This window comes from Bactrocera oleae, chromosome 6 (genome assembly GCF_042242935.1).
Source record: "Bactrocera oleae isolate idBacOlea1 chromosome 6, idBacOlea1, whole genome shotgun sequence".
NCBI lineage: Eukaryota > Metazoa > Arthropoda > Insecta > Diptera > Tephritidae > Bactrocera > Bactrocera oleae.
This window is the reverse complement of record NC_091540.1, coordinates 38,462,026-38,474,930: the sequence shown is the minus strand read 5'-3', so window position 1 is coordinate 38,474,930 and position 12,905 is coordinate 38,462,026. Positions and strand designations below refer to the sequence as shown.

The 12,905-nt window shown below is 35.0% G+C and overlaps 1 protein-coding gene across 2 annotated transcripts in view; it reads left to right on the top strand.

Annotated features, from left to right (window-relative positions):
• LOC106623019 (GTP-binding protein Rhes) overlaps positions 1–12,905 on the top strand; it is a 99,211-nt gene that overhangs the window by 76,411 nt on the left and 9,895 nt on the right. For both annotated transcript variants that reach the window (XM_036364924.2, XM_036364929.2), the window contains exons 2-3: positions 1,456–2,527; positions 8,925–9,118. In XM_036364924.2, coding sequence (XP_036220817.1) covers positions 2,040–2,527; positions 8,925–9,118 — 682 coding nt within the window. In that variant the 5' untranslated portion in view covers positions 1,456–2,039. The remainder of the gene's footprint in view (positions 1–1,455; positions 2,528–8,924; positions 9,119–12,905) is intronic.

The following is a 12,905-nucleotide window of genomic DNA, read 5'->3' as shown; positions in this document are numbered from 1 at the left end:
GGTCGAAATGCAATTAAAATACAATGTGACTAGTTGCGTGGATTTAGTTACGTAAATACAGTTTATTCAGATATTTAGATTTGTTTTTTACTCTCGCTAGTTTTAGTGGCAAAGTATAATAGTTTTTTCACCTAACGGTAGTTTGTATCACCTAAAATTAATCGAAATAGATATGGAGTTATGTAGAATATATATACCATGAATGATTAAAATGTCAATACGCGTTGAATTCCGAGTGACTGTCTTTCTGTTCGTCCGTCCACCCGTGCAACCGATCCTTATCTGATAACAAGATTCCCTTGTGCCAAAAATGAGTTGAATCTGATCGATAATTCCCTTAGTTCCCATAAACCTAATATAAAAATTTACGAACTTCCGGCTGACTTTATAAAAACATTGTATCTTTGTGCATAAAATGGATAGAATCGGCTGAAAACTTGTTCATTACTTGAAAACATGTTCTTGAATATAACTGAGCAATGTAAAAAGTTAGTGAAATCAGCTCAGATCTTTACTGCCCCCAATATACCCTATATAATGATTTCCGACCTTCCCCCTGCCTTACAACCGTTTAGGTTGGTCAAAATGTGTGATATTTTAATAAATTTAAGTGGGCAAGCTTTCTTAGAAATTATGTGGTTTAGCGCTGAATATGAATGGAATTGGTCCAACCAATATAATCATTTGCGATCCTCTGCTTGACGTTTTGCACATCAACTTAATTGCCAAGACCTGAATGTATTTCCCTGGCTTTGATCCTTGCAAGTTGCACGAGTATGAAATGTTCGGTTACACTCGAACTTAGCGCTTTCTTACTTGTTTTATATTCATTTTATACCCTGAACAGTGTGTATTAAGCTTACCACGATGCTTTTAACATCTTAAAGGAAACGCCCTATTAATTATTTATAAAAGATCAGGACGACGAGCTGAGTCGATATTGCCAAATTCCTCTGATAGAGCACACGTCTAAAATTTAGCACACATCCTTTTCCTTCTAAGAACCTGTTCACTTGACGGAACCGCCCGAAGGTCCAACCGATATTGGACTGCTATAACACATAGCTGCCATACAAACTGAACGATCGGAATCAAGTTTTTGAACACAATCTTTGGCAATTAAGGTTTTCCTTTTTAATAATTTATTAGGTGGAAATCTCAAATCATAGAAGCTATATCAGCCAAACTTTCTGGAAGTTTTTTGTTCTTTTAAGGGTTCGTTAAGTCGCTAAAGAAAAACAGCAGAAATATTAATTTTTACATTAACGTCATATTCCGACCATTTTTTCATATCAATCTTATATATGCAAGCATAAAAAAGCTTAGCCGGTTTGAAACTTTAAATTCCTCTGAGAAAATATTCAAAAAGGAGATATATCCAATATTAATTATCTTATCTATAATTAGGTACAGATACTTTTTTAATAAACACACAAAATTCACTTTTCATTGCAGATTCGCCTACTCTGGTCTTCAAAGGAACGAATTAGAGCGAAATATAATGTATATTTTTGGGTTTATTTACGTTCAAATAATACGCCCAAATAAAAAGATAAAAAAAATTTCAATTTTCAATAAGAAAATGAAGTGAAACGTGTGAAAATAAATAAATTTAAAAAATATGAATAAATGTCGTGTGGTGAATTAATCGCTTACAATAACAAAAAATAAAACTTGTACGGATATTGTAAAAAATTTAAAAAATAAAGAAACCAGTCCAAAAATTAATGAAAACTCCGCTTATGACATACATACAAATATATACTCGTTTGTGTGCGCTCACTAGTTATACATACATATATTCCAGCATTTCGTTAACCAATCCCAGCATATTTTGATTACTTTCGGCTAGGCAACCATTGTGATTTTTCTGTTTCCCTTTTGAAATTTTTTTCGATTTCCTTTTATTGTTGCGAAATTGTGAAAGTATATACCAATATCCGCATGATTCGCTATGAGATATTAGAATATCACGCGAATTCGAATTCGCTATATCGATTACTGTTAACGGTTTGCTCGCTTTGCCTACACGCCGGTTGATGGGTGCGTTTGATGTTGCCGATGGTGGCAAAATGGATCGATGTCGAAATTGGTTTTGCGCTCGTAGTAATAATAATGACTATGCCGAGGTGGCCGTAAATGACCCGCTCAAAAATCTAACCAATTCCATTTCGGATACAATACGTGACCACGTGCGCGACATGAGCAACAGCAATGGCGGTGGTTTTATGACCGCAGCAACCACAACACCTCCACCATCTATGGCTACAACAACACCAATGCACTCGACGACTACATCACATGTGGTTACATTTTTGGATGATGTCGGCGCAAGCGGTAGCAATGGCGCGGTTACGACTAGTAGTCGTGTGGTAAGCCACACAGAGTTGCATCCACCAATGGTCGATGGTAATTTGGACGTAATCGAAGCGGTAGAAGATTTCGCTAATGGAACTAGCATCGGTTTATCGCTGTGTGATGACAGTGTGCCATCATCGAAAAACTGCTATCGCCTAATTATGCTGGGGTAAGTGAAGATTTTGCAGACCTACTAAATGTTTCACACATAATTCCAACAAAGTGGGAGGTTATATAATATTTTCCTCACACGAGCCACGAAATTGTAACATTTTCCCATCTTTCTGGCAATTTGTGAATTGCATTTTAAAAGAACTGTGTCGCCTTGGCGGCCAAGATTGAATCAAAATAATTTTTGATACCCTGAGTCAGAAGGGACAAGGTCTGGGCTATAAGGCAGGCAAGACAAGACTTCCAGCCGTTGTTTTCCAAATAGTTTTTAACCGATCTTGCAACATGAGGCTGATTCCGGGTTGGGTTTGACTGAGATTGATTCAAACGACTTTATAGACAATAAACTATTAATGCTCCGAATGATCATTAAGTAAACACCGTTATTATATTCTCTACAATGAAGGATAAGAATATACAAGTATAATGTATGGGCTATTCTGACGATACTCTCTCTTGAGCTTTGTCCCTATAAAATGTGCTGTTTGCTGTGATTTGTGTGCTTAAGGCATTATTGGTTCATACTTTTAAAGAGTGAATATGAAAAATGCGCTACTTGTAAGGGCGAACGCAACAGGCAAACTTGGCTTGGTGACATTTTGATTTATCACATTATTTTTATTCTGCAGTGCAAAATTTAAATTTATTAAGACAGTGCAAAAAGCAAGACACATATAAATACCTTAGTCGTGCACTCCACCAAAAAATTGTATCCGAATATAAATGCTTCAATCAAGAGAAATATTATTATATATTATGATAATATATTTGTGTTAATGCTGTTAACAGCGGTGTACAAAATTACCACCACAAAGCCAACATAAAAACTGATTAATGAAGAATATATAAAATCTTGAAAAATTACACAATTCTTCACAATAATGACGATTTTCTGCTACATAAATAAGTGTGTACGATAGCGACCCACTAAATACTTAGTCCACATAATACAAACAAATTTTTTTGATATGTGGCGATTTATTTCTCAACACAGCAAAGCATAGCAACCAAATTCTCTAACCCGTCTGAAAAATACGTTTTCTAGAAAACTGCAAAGTAGGCGTTCATTACAACGATGGCCTCCTCATTCAACTTAAATTGCTGCCTGGCGATTGACTCTTTTTCTGCAATTCAAAGTAGCCTAAATCGATGACCATCCCCTTTCCTGCCATAGAACAGATTCACCGTCTGCGGAGCAGTTTCGTGAGTGAATTCCACTGCGTTCATTATTCCTTGATCTCTGGGATGTACCAGTCGAAACGACGAAGAACCTTTTACCAAATTGAATAACCGAATATTGCTTTTTTCCATTTTCTAAACTCGTCTAACACACACACATACGCCGTCAAAATAAGTCAGAGCAGAACGACTGAGATCAACTTCCTCCAATTCAAGCATAAAAAAGTCATTATCATGGCTCTATACCATTCCCTTTATTGACTGTTATACTAACATTACGGCCAGCTTTATATTTGAAAAAAATGTTTCAGCGGTCGTAACAGTGGCTTTGGATTATCATCACTTCAATTGCAACAATTTTGTTAATTGACATACCCATTCAACCAAAAGTGAGCTTCATCGCTAAACTAAATTTTCTTTTGAAAATCGGAATCGGCAGCCATTTTGTTTTGGCCCCATTGACTGCGTAGATATTAGTTATATGGAGGCTAGGGTAAGTTTTTATCCATTTTTATTCATTTTAAACACAAAGATATATTATTATTAGAGAAACACGCGTTTTAAATTTCAATAAAATATCTCAGATATTGACCGATATATGCGGTAAAAAGTCAGCCAAAACTCGAAATTTCTATGCCTATTAGGTATTAAACACTAAAGCACTTATTGATCCGTTTTAATATATTTTTTTAAATACATGCATACTATTATCAGGAAAAGATTATCTTCAAATTTCTATAATATATCTCAGAGATTGACCGATATTTTTGATAAAAAGGTCGCAACAGGCACTGGGGTCCATTAATCCATTAATTCGGTACGTGGGGCTGGAACAATTTTAATTCGATTTAAGCAATTTTTGGTCATAGAGTGGCACACTTCAGAAGCACTGTTCGTGCAAGGTTTTATCCCGTTATATTAATTGGTGCTTTATTTGTATACTGAAATTGCAAAGAATCAGATGAAATTTAAAATTGTGTTATATGGGAAATAGGCGTGGTTGTAGTCTGATTTCCTGTAATATGAGAATATTGTAAGATTGTTACGTAATGAATTTGGTTGTAATCGGTCGAGCAGGTGCCGAGATATGTGATTTTACCTAAAAGTCCATTGTCCAATTTTGATACCGGCTCCTATAAAGCCTTCTTGTGCCATCCTGGCTATAAAATACTCTGACGCATTTGAGTGTTAATTTATCACACTTGTAGTCGTTTTTAACAAAACCGTTATAAGGGAAGTGTGCGGGGTTATCATCCCATTTTATCTATTTTCACACTATCGGAAGAAGGGTTGAAAAAACTTACCTGCGCAAATCAAGGTGATATAGCTTTATTGGTATGGGAGATATATACATTAAACTTATTACGAGACGGAGCCGCTTCCACTTTTTAAGGGTTTTCAAACAACAGGTGCCTCTCCTCAATGTGATTCGTTGTGCCAAATCTTAGTTCTGTATCTTGATTTACGGCTTAGTTTTGGCACCATATGCGGCTTCGATTAAAGGGGGTTTGTTGGCGTGGCAATGGTCCGATTACGCTCATATATGAACTCGCCTTTACTTTTGCGCCAAAGAACATGTGTAATTTTTGCTCAAGTTATCGCTGGCACAGACGGACAGTCAGCCAGATTTCATCTCGTCACCCTGATCACCTCCATACCTATCTCAAGTAGTTTTAGGTGATACAAACAACAGTTAGATAAACAAAACTATTCTATGTTACTCTGTAGCAACATTTTGCAAGAGTAAAATAAGAAGCTCAGTGTCTTCATAATATATATTTGCAGTCTCTCTCGCTATTCTAAATAATAAAATAGATTAACGAAGGGCGAAATTTTTGTAAATTGGACTAACGCAAAATAAACAAGAAAGGAAGGGATAAGTTCGGATCTAACCGAACAGTTCATATTCTTGTAACTTGCAAAGATCAAAGCCGGGAAATACCTTCAAGTGTTGGCAAAACTTTATATTAGGAAAGCAACGAAAAGGTTCGACGAAATGGTGCATGGATTACAATCAAATTTGGTAACTTATTAGGTTATATTATAGATTATAGACTCAGTTAGTTTTATAACTATATTTTACTATATACAAGTATATGCTTCTATATTTAACAAAATTAGTTGATGTGCAAAACGTCAAGCAGAAGATCGCAATTGATGATATTGGGGATATGAGATTATATAGTATATTTAGTATAGTATAATTTCTCATATATTCGGCATTAAACTATTGAAAATCAAATCAGTTAATTTTATACAGGGTTTTCCAATAAGAGTGATATGATATGATCTATGTTTCAAAAAAACACACTAGTTGCTTAGGAAACTCAAATATTTTTTATTATTTAATGTGAAGCACAATGGATATTACTAAGTTCTAGACATAACATCATTCAATTGGCCTCACGACTTCTTTTGCAAGAAGGAATCTATGAATCCAATTTTCGAGTGATTCATTTCGAAAGAAGTACCGGACCGATGATTCCAGCAGACCAAAAACCACACCAAACTGTCAATTTAGGTGAATGTAATGGTTGTTCATGAATAATTTGTGAATTTTCTTCGCACCAGAATCGACAGTCATATCATATCACTCTTATTGGAAAACCCTGTATAAGGGAATTTTCACTCCAAATGATCCAAAAATAAGTTGATCGGAAATATATTTTATTTGCTTATTGAATTATCTTAACAAAATTAACTGATTTGATTTTCAATAGTTTAATGCCGAATATATGAGAAATTATACTAAACTACATATACTATATAATCTCATATCTCCAATATCATCAATTGCGATCTTCTGCTTGACGTTTTGAACATCAACAAATTTTGTATAGAATGTCACAGCGGACTCATCGTTTAAATATTTAGGAAGATTTTTTGACGACATCGCTACGCTAACTCAAATGTCACCATTTCGGCTATTCGACGTAATTTGGGATCAGATAGTGAAGATTCTATTGAAGAAGACCCGAAATGTTAAATATCCGTTCACAACAATCTTAGTGATGACAATATTTTACAAACAAGTACTAACAAGGACAACAGTCCAGTGGTTTTAGGAGATCGAGCACGATGACCACAATATGTCACCTTTTTCCCGCGCGCAACGATATCAGTAATCAAATATCCTAACGTGCGTGTATTGGGGTAATTACGGTAGTCCTTCTTTCATTGCAGCTATGGCACGAAACCGTCATGGGACAATTCGACAATTTTTGCACATCAACAACAATAACGAAATGTCTCGTTGTCGTAATACTTAGCAGCAGGAGGACCAACCAACTACAACAACTCAATTATAGCATGAATCCTTGTCAGCAAATGTCGTTGATCGCCTGTTCAAAATGCGGCCATTGAAGCAGTTAAAAAAAATTTCAATAAGGTTCCAAAAAGAGAACGGCTTTGCGTTGACGAACAAATTTTTTTAACACAAAAATTTTTGCAGCAGTAGCCAAGCCCCACCCTTGGGGTTCTTTGTTCTTGTACTGCAATGATTTAGGCTTTTGTTAAAATTTTTAAATTCACTCGGGGAACGGAGACTATCCACTTGAAAATGAAGCGAACTAAAGGGCGTCATCTAATATTGTAGTTCTACTACTACACCAGTCTCCCATTATTGGCTCATTTGCGCACTCAAGGAATCTACGCATTGGGAACAGTTCGACGAAACTGAATTTTTGGCTATAAACTGACAATGAGAATGCTAAATCGGATGCAGAATGCAATGATGCAGACGAGTATGTAGCTTAGTTTTACGGGATTGATATTTCCACTGTTTCCTGAAAAGTAGAGAAGTTCAATAAAAGAGCAAAGTGCTTCGAAAAAATCGCATGTCCAAATGTTATACATGAATATAACAAGTACATGGGAGGTGTGGACCTTATGGATTCATCATTAGGACGACCTGACCGCATCAGGTGCCGCAAATGGACCATCCGATAAATCTACCATATGCTTGATGTGGCAATTATTAATTCGTGGACCCTATACAAACGTCATACGTCAGCGCAAACCAACCCTATCATGAACCTGCACGAATTCATTTGCGAAGTTGTCGAAGTCTTGATGAGAAGTGGAACCCTGTGGCAAAGACAAAGAGCCGGAAGTAACATTGAATATCAGATTTCTGCGAAACGCAATTTTATTGCATAAAATGTGGTATATCTCTTTTCTTATCGTCACAGCACAATTATTTTTTAGATTTTCATACTAACTAATGTAACATTTATCAGCTTACTAATAATTTTAATAAAATTTCAATAAAATATGGATTTTCATAAAAATATATACTTAAAATGTATTTCTCTAGTGAGCACCTAGTGGCTTCTTAAAGGTCCAACAAATAAAACACCGTATAAAATCCAAAATAATCATTTAAAAAAAAATCGTAGAGCAAATGCTTTTGTAACCGACAATTATATAATAATACATATCAAAATTTTGAATGGAGCGGATTTATCAGGCTTTTTAGGGTTAGCATAAAACAATACACATATTTCTAATATATTATTGGAGATACTTTTCATTTAGCAACAATAATTTAATAAGAAATTATTGCAGTTCTGTATAGCACGCAGTCACAAAATAAATGTTACTGTTTATTATGAGCAGATTTAAAACAATGCATGTAGCGTTTCTATTTTCTGAAACAACACTGTATAAACCGGTATTAGTCGCTATCGCATATTCCTTTCTCACACGCTATCTAAATTGAGTACTTCGTTTAGGAGCACTTATATACACACCATATGCATGTATTGTACATACGTACTTGAAGGAAAATAAAGGAAGGGCGGAAATGAGTGCGATGTAAAAATGAACTTTAAGTGGACAACGAAAACGTGTAGAGTATATATACGTACAAACTATGAATCATGCGTGTAACTTTGTGTGCTATTTGTCCATTTTCGTAGTACTTTAATAATTTTGTTAGACTGCGCGGCATTGTCACGAAAATGTGTACAGTCACATTCGTTTTCTTATCCATCTTAATTAATTCATTTACGGAAGTTACTTCAAAACGTAATATGTAGACATACATATTTGTAATGAAGTGCTGACAAGTTTATTATATCTTTATATGCCACTACCATTCCACGCGAACGAAGTCATAATTGACTTAATGGTTTTCCTTCGCCGCTTTCATACTACACTTTCGTGCTTTCATGTGTCTGATTTTCGTTTTTTTTTTATTGTCATTTTATTGTCAGATCCTCACGTGTGGGAAAATCATCGATTGTGGCACGTTTTTTGGGTAATCGCTATGACGACGCATACACCCCAACCATCGAAGACTTCCACCGAAAGCTTTATCGAATACGCAATGAGGTGTATCAGCTGGATATACTGGATACGTCGGGTCATCATCCGTTTCCAGCAATGCGACGCCTATCATTCATGACCGGTAAGTAACCATATACATACTTATACACAATTAGTTATATGTATATAGTAGACAAAGACACATACAAAGCCAATCGAATGACATGAAGTTGTCTTCAAGATAACTAAAAACTAAATCAACTTCAGATAATGCAAGTCTCTTAAATTAACTTCAAAAGCGGTATTAAAACGCGGATTAAAAATACCTAGTATTGTCAGGATATCAGTGCATCGCATAAACGATTCTAGCTGAATGACAAGCTGCCCACAGCAGGTAGTGCTTTGGCAGTTTCAGTTACAAAGTGTCTGGGTTTGAGCCAAGAGTTGAGTAAGGCAACGAAAATCACAGCACAATAGAGCTAAAAAACAGTGTTCTTTTATAAAGGTATATCTATGAATGCGGTCTGAAACCGTAAGGCAATAAATGCTGGAAAGTGCAAATACATAAAAACTATAAAAGCCGTATGCCGGGTGGTAAGAATAAGTAAATGTTGTTTGACATCTAGCAGACACATAAAGGTACATGCAAAATCAGGGCTGTAAGAAGCAAAGAGCGTGAAGAAACATTGCCGTAAAAATGGTAGCATGGTGACACACGTATTACTTTTATACAGACAAATGAAGTACCATTTAATGGAAGTTAGCCTGGCTTTGTGGGCGTACACACACCCAAAAACAATATGTTTGGCTTAAGCAATTCGGCGCAAATTTAGAGGATAGATAGGAGTATCGTTTTACCAACGGCTGCACTGCACACATATAACTTGAAAAGCAAGAATTATTTGAAGAAAAAAATGTAAATTGACCAAAGTCGAGTTTTTGCAAGCACAAATTTTTAGTGCAAATATAAATTCGTCGCCGTTTTCAGCACTTCATAACACAAGCTATGAATGAAAAGACCTAATCGCCAATAATGAGCTCTAAAACTTGTTGTACTCAGGAAATTTGTTCCTCACGAGTGTCATATATTCTCCACTTAACGCTTTCGATACACCTTAAAAGACCTTAGCTAAGTATAGTGAGTGAGCCTGTTTATCCCTCTATTTCATTGATACGTAGTGCATCGGTAAAAGTGGCTCAAGTTTTATGTCTTATTATAAGTAAAGCTATAAATCTTTAACGAAGAATTCTAGGGATGATATTAACTATGCACGATGATCTGGTATACCTACATTTGGGTAAAACGTCAAACTTATTCACAAACTAAACTATATTATATTATATTATATAATATTCCCATGAAGCTACTTTTGTACAGTTCAAAATAGTCAAAATCGGGCAAAAGTGACACCTATTTCCTCTAGAATGTCATGTCGGACAAGCGGTAATTTGAGTAAAAATCGATCTTGATGAATTTTGCCACATATGTTTCTTGGCGTATAAGAGAGGTCGGTGTTGCATATGGTCATAATCGAACCACTGCCACGTCCACAAAACGCCGTTAAATGAAATTTTAAGACACATAAATTAAGACAAACAACTGTTATTTGATACAGGGGATCGCAGTAACAAGGGGATCGCAGTAACAAGTAGTTTTTGTTTAAAGTGGGCATGGCCCTAACCCTCTTAATAGTTTAATGTACATATCTTCTAAGCCGCTGAAACTAACTCAAGCAAAGGTGGGGAAGAGCTCAATAGGAGCAGGTATAAAAATTGGAGAATGGGCGTGCTCTGCGCACCTTTAGGTGAAATACTTTATCTCCGGAGCTATCCGACCAATTTCAACCAAATTTGGTATGTGAGGTTACCCAACCACTCCTATCATATCTGGTGAAAACCACGCCTACTTCCATATAGTCTTACTCTTTTCAGTATACAAATCAAACACCAATGAATATTTCGAGATAAAACTTTGCACAAGAAGTGCCCTTAAGGTATTTAATTCTATGTTTAAAAATTGTCGAAATCGGTTAATCTGTGAGATTTAATATTGCAATTGGGGGAAAATGTTTTTGTGATGACAGCATGTCTTTCTGCCAAAAGTGGCCTAAAGTTTCTGCCCATGTAGCTAATATAAATATTTTTGAACTTCCGGTTGACTTTATACCGCATCTTTCGAACAATATGTAAGCAATCTCCATGAAATTTAGAAAGAATTATTTTCTAATAACAGTGCTTTTTCGTACCAGTGATTGTAATCAATTGAATGCAATACTTCCTATTTTTAATTAAAATATATACGAACATCTTTTATATCAGTTCACTTTGCGAGAGTATGAAATGTTCGGTTACACCCGAACTTAGGCCTTCCTTACTTATTAACCCTTAAAATATCAACCGGTAAAAATTCAGATACAATTGATATAAAATTGCTTAAGACGTATAAAATGCTCATAACGATTTCGTTTCTATGGTTGCCTAATAATCCAAATTTTAGTATAAAAGGTTCTTCAATTCACATCTGACCTGACAGTTGTGCAGATGACCTCGAACTGATCCATCGGTTTATTAAAAGACTTATGCTTATTTAAAAAACCAAAAAATGCGATGATTTAGCTTATCACAATAAAAATTTGTTGATATTAGCTGAGTAGTCATTAAGAATTTAATTTGGTGAGAGTTTTTTTCATTAAACAATTAAATATCAAACTAAATTTATGAATAATTTTGGAATTGTCTGTGAAGACACAAAAAAATTTGAAACCGAAAACACGAGTATTCATTTCATTTTCAGTAATGTTACCTCAATCTCCACGTTTTAAATAACGACTTGTTCTTAAAAGCTAAAAATTATGAAAATGATTCGGATACCTTTCAAATATAACGGTAAATTTCAATGTGTTTGCCCTTCTAACTTAAACTGCTATAATTCCTTGTGCGCTAAACTTTTAGAAGGATAGAGGTAGAAGTTTAAGATATTCAATTGTAGATAATAAAAAGTTTTACTACTTTTATAATATTTTATTACAGCATTAATTATGTTCTGAAATTTACCAGAGGTAAAGTGTGCCATTGATAGATCTATAGATTTCGAATTGTTATTTATTGTCATTACGGGAAATTGTGAACAATTAATATTCATGTCTATAAATTTTCTCTTTTCATTATTCCATATGATTTCAACTTTTTCTGCTATAATATCAACAAATAACCACAGTCTCACTGCAGTTTTATTTTCCTAACTCCCCGTGGTCGCCATTTTGACGGTATTTCTCCAATAGTATAAACAAAGCTTACAAATTAAGCCGATTTGATTTTTCTAGGATTTTTATGACCTACAAAGCTTACTGAATATTCGCCAGCTGCATACGCATACATAAAAGCATAGATTTGCGAAAGTAAAACTAAGTCGAAACTTAGTATACATGCATGGAACACATAAGCCGCTATTTCCGTTGGCTGCTAAATGTGCTCACAAACTGCAAATCGCCAGGGTGTTGAGCTTTATATAAAACAAGTAAGTAAGGGCTAAGTTCGTGTGTTCCGAACATTTCATACTCTTGCTACTTTCAAAGGTCAAATCCGGGGATATACCTTCAGGTGTACAAGATCAAGTTTGATCTTATTAACTTATATTATTGGTCACAGATTCAATTAGTTTTATGACTACATTTGATATAAATGACGTTGATTGGCAAAACGTCAACCAGAGGATCGGAATTGATTATTTTAACGATATGAGTTCAAGGCCTAAACCAATTCCATTCGTATTCAGCGCTAAGCCACATAATTTCTAAGAAAGTTTGCCCACTTACATTTATTAAAATATCACACATTTTGACCAAACTAAACGGTTTAAAGAAAGGTGGAAAGTCGGAAATCACTATATAGGTTATATTGGGGGCAGTAAAGATGTGGGCTGATATCAC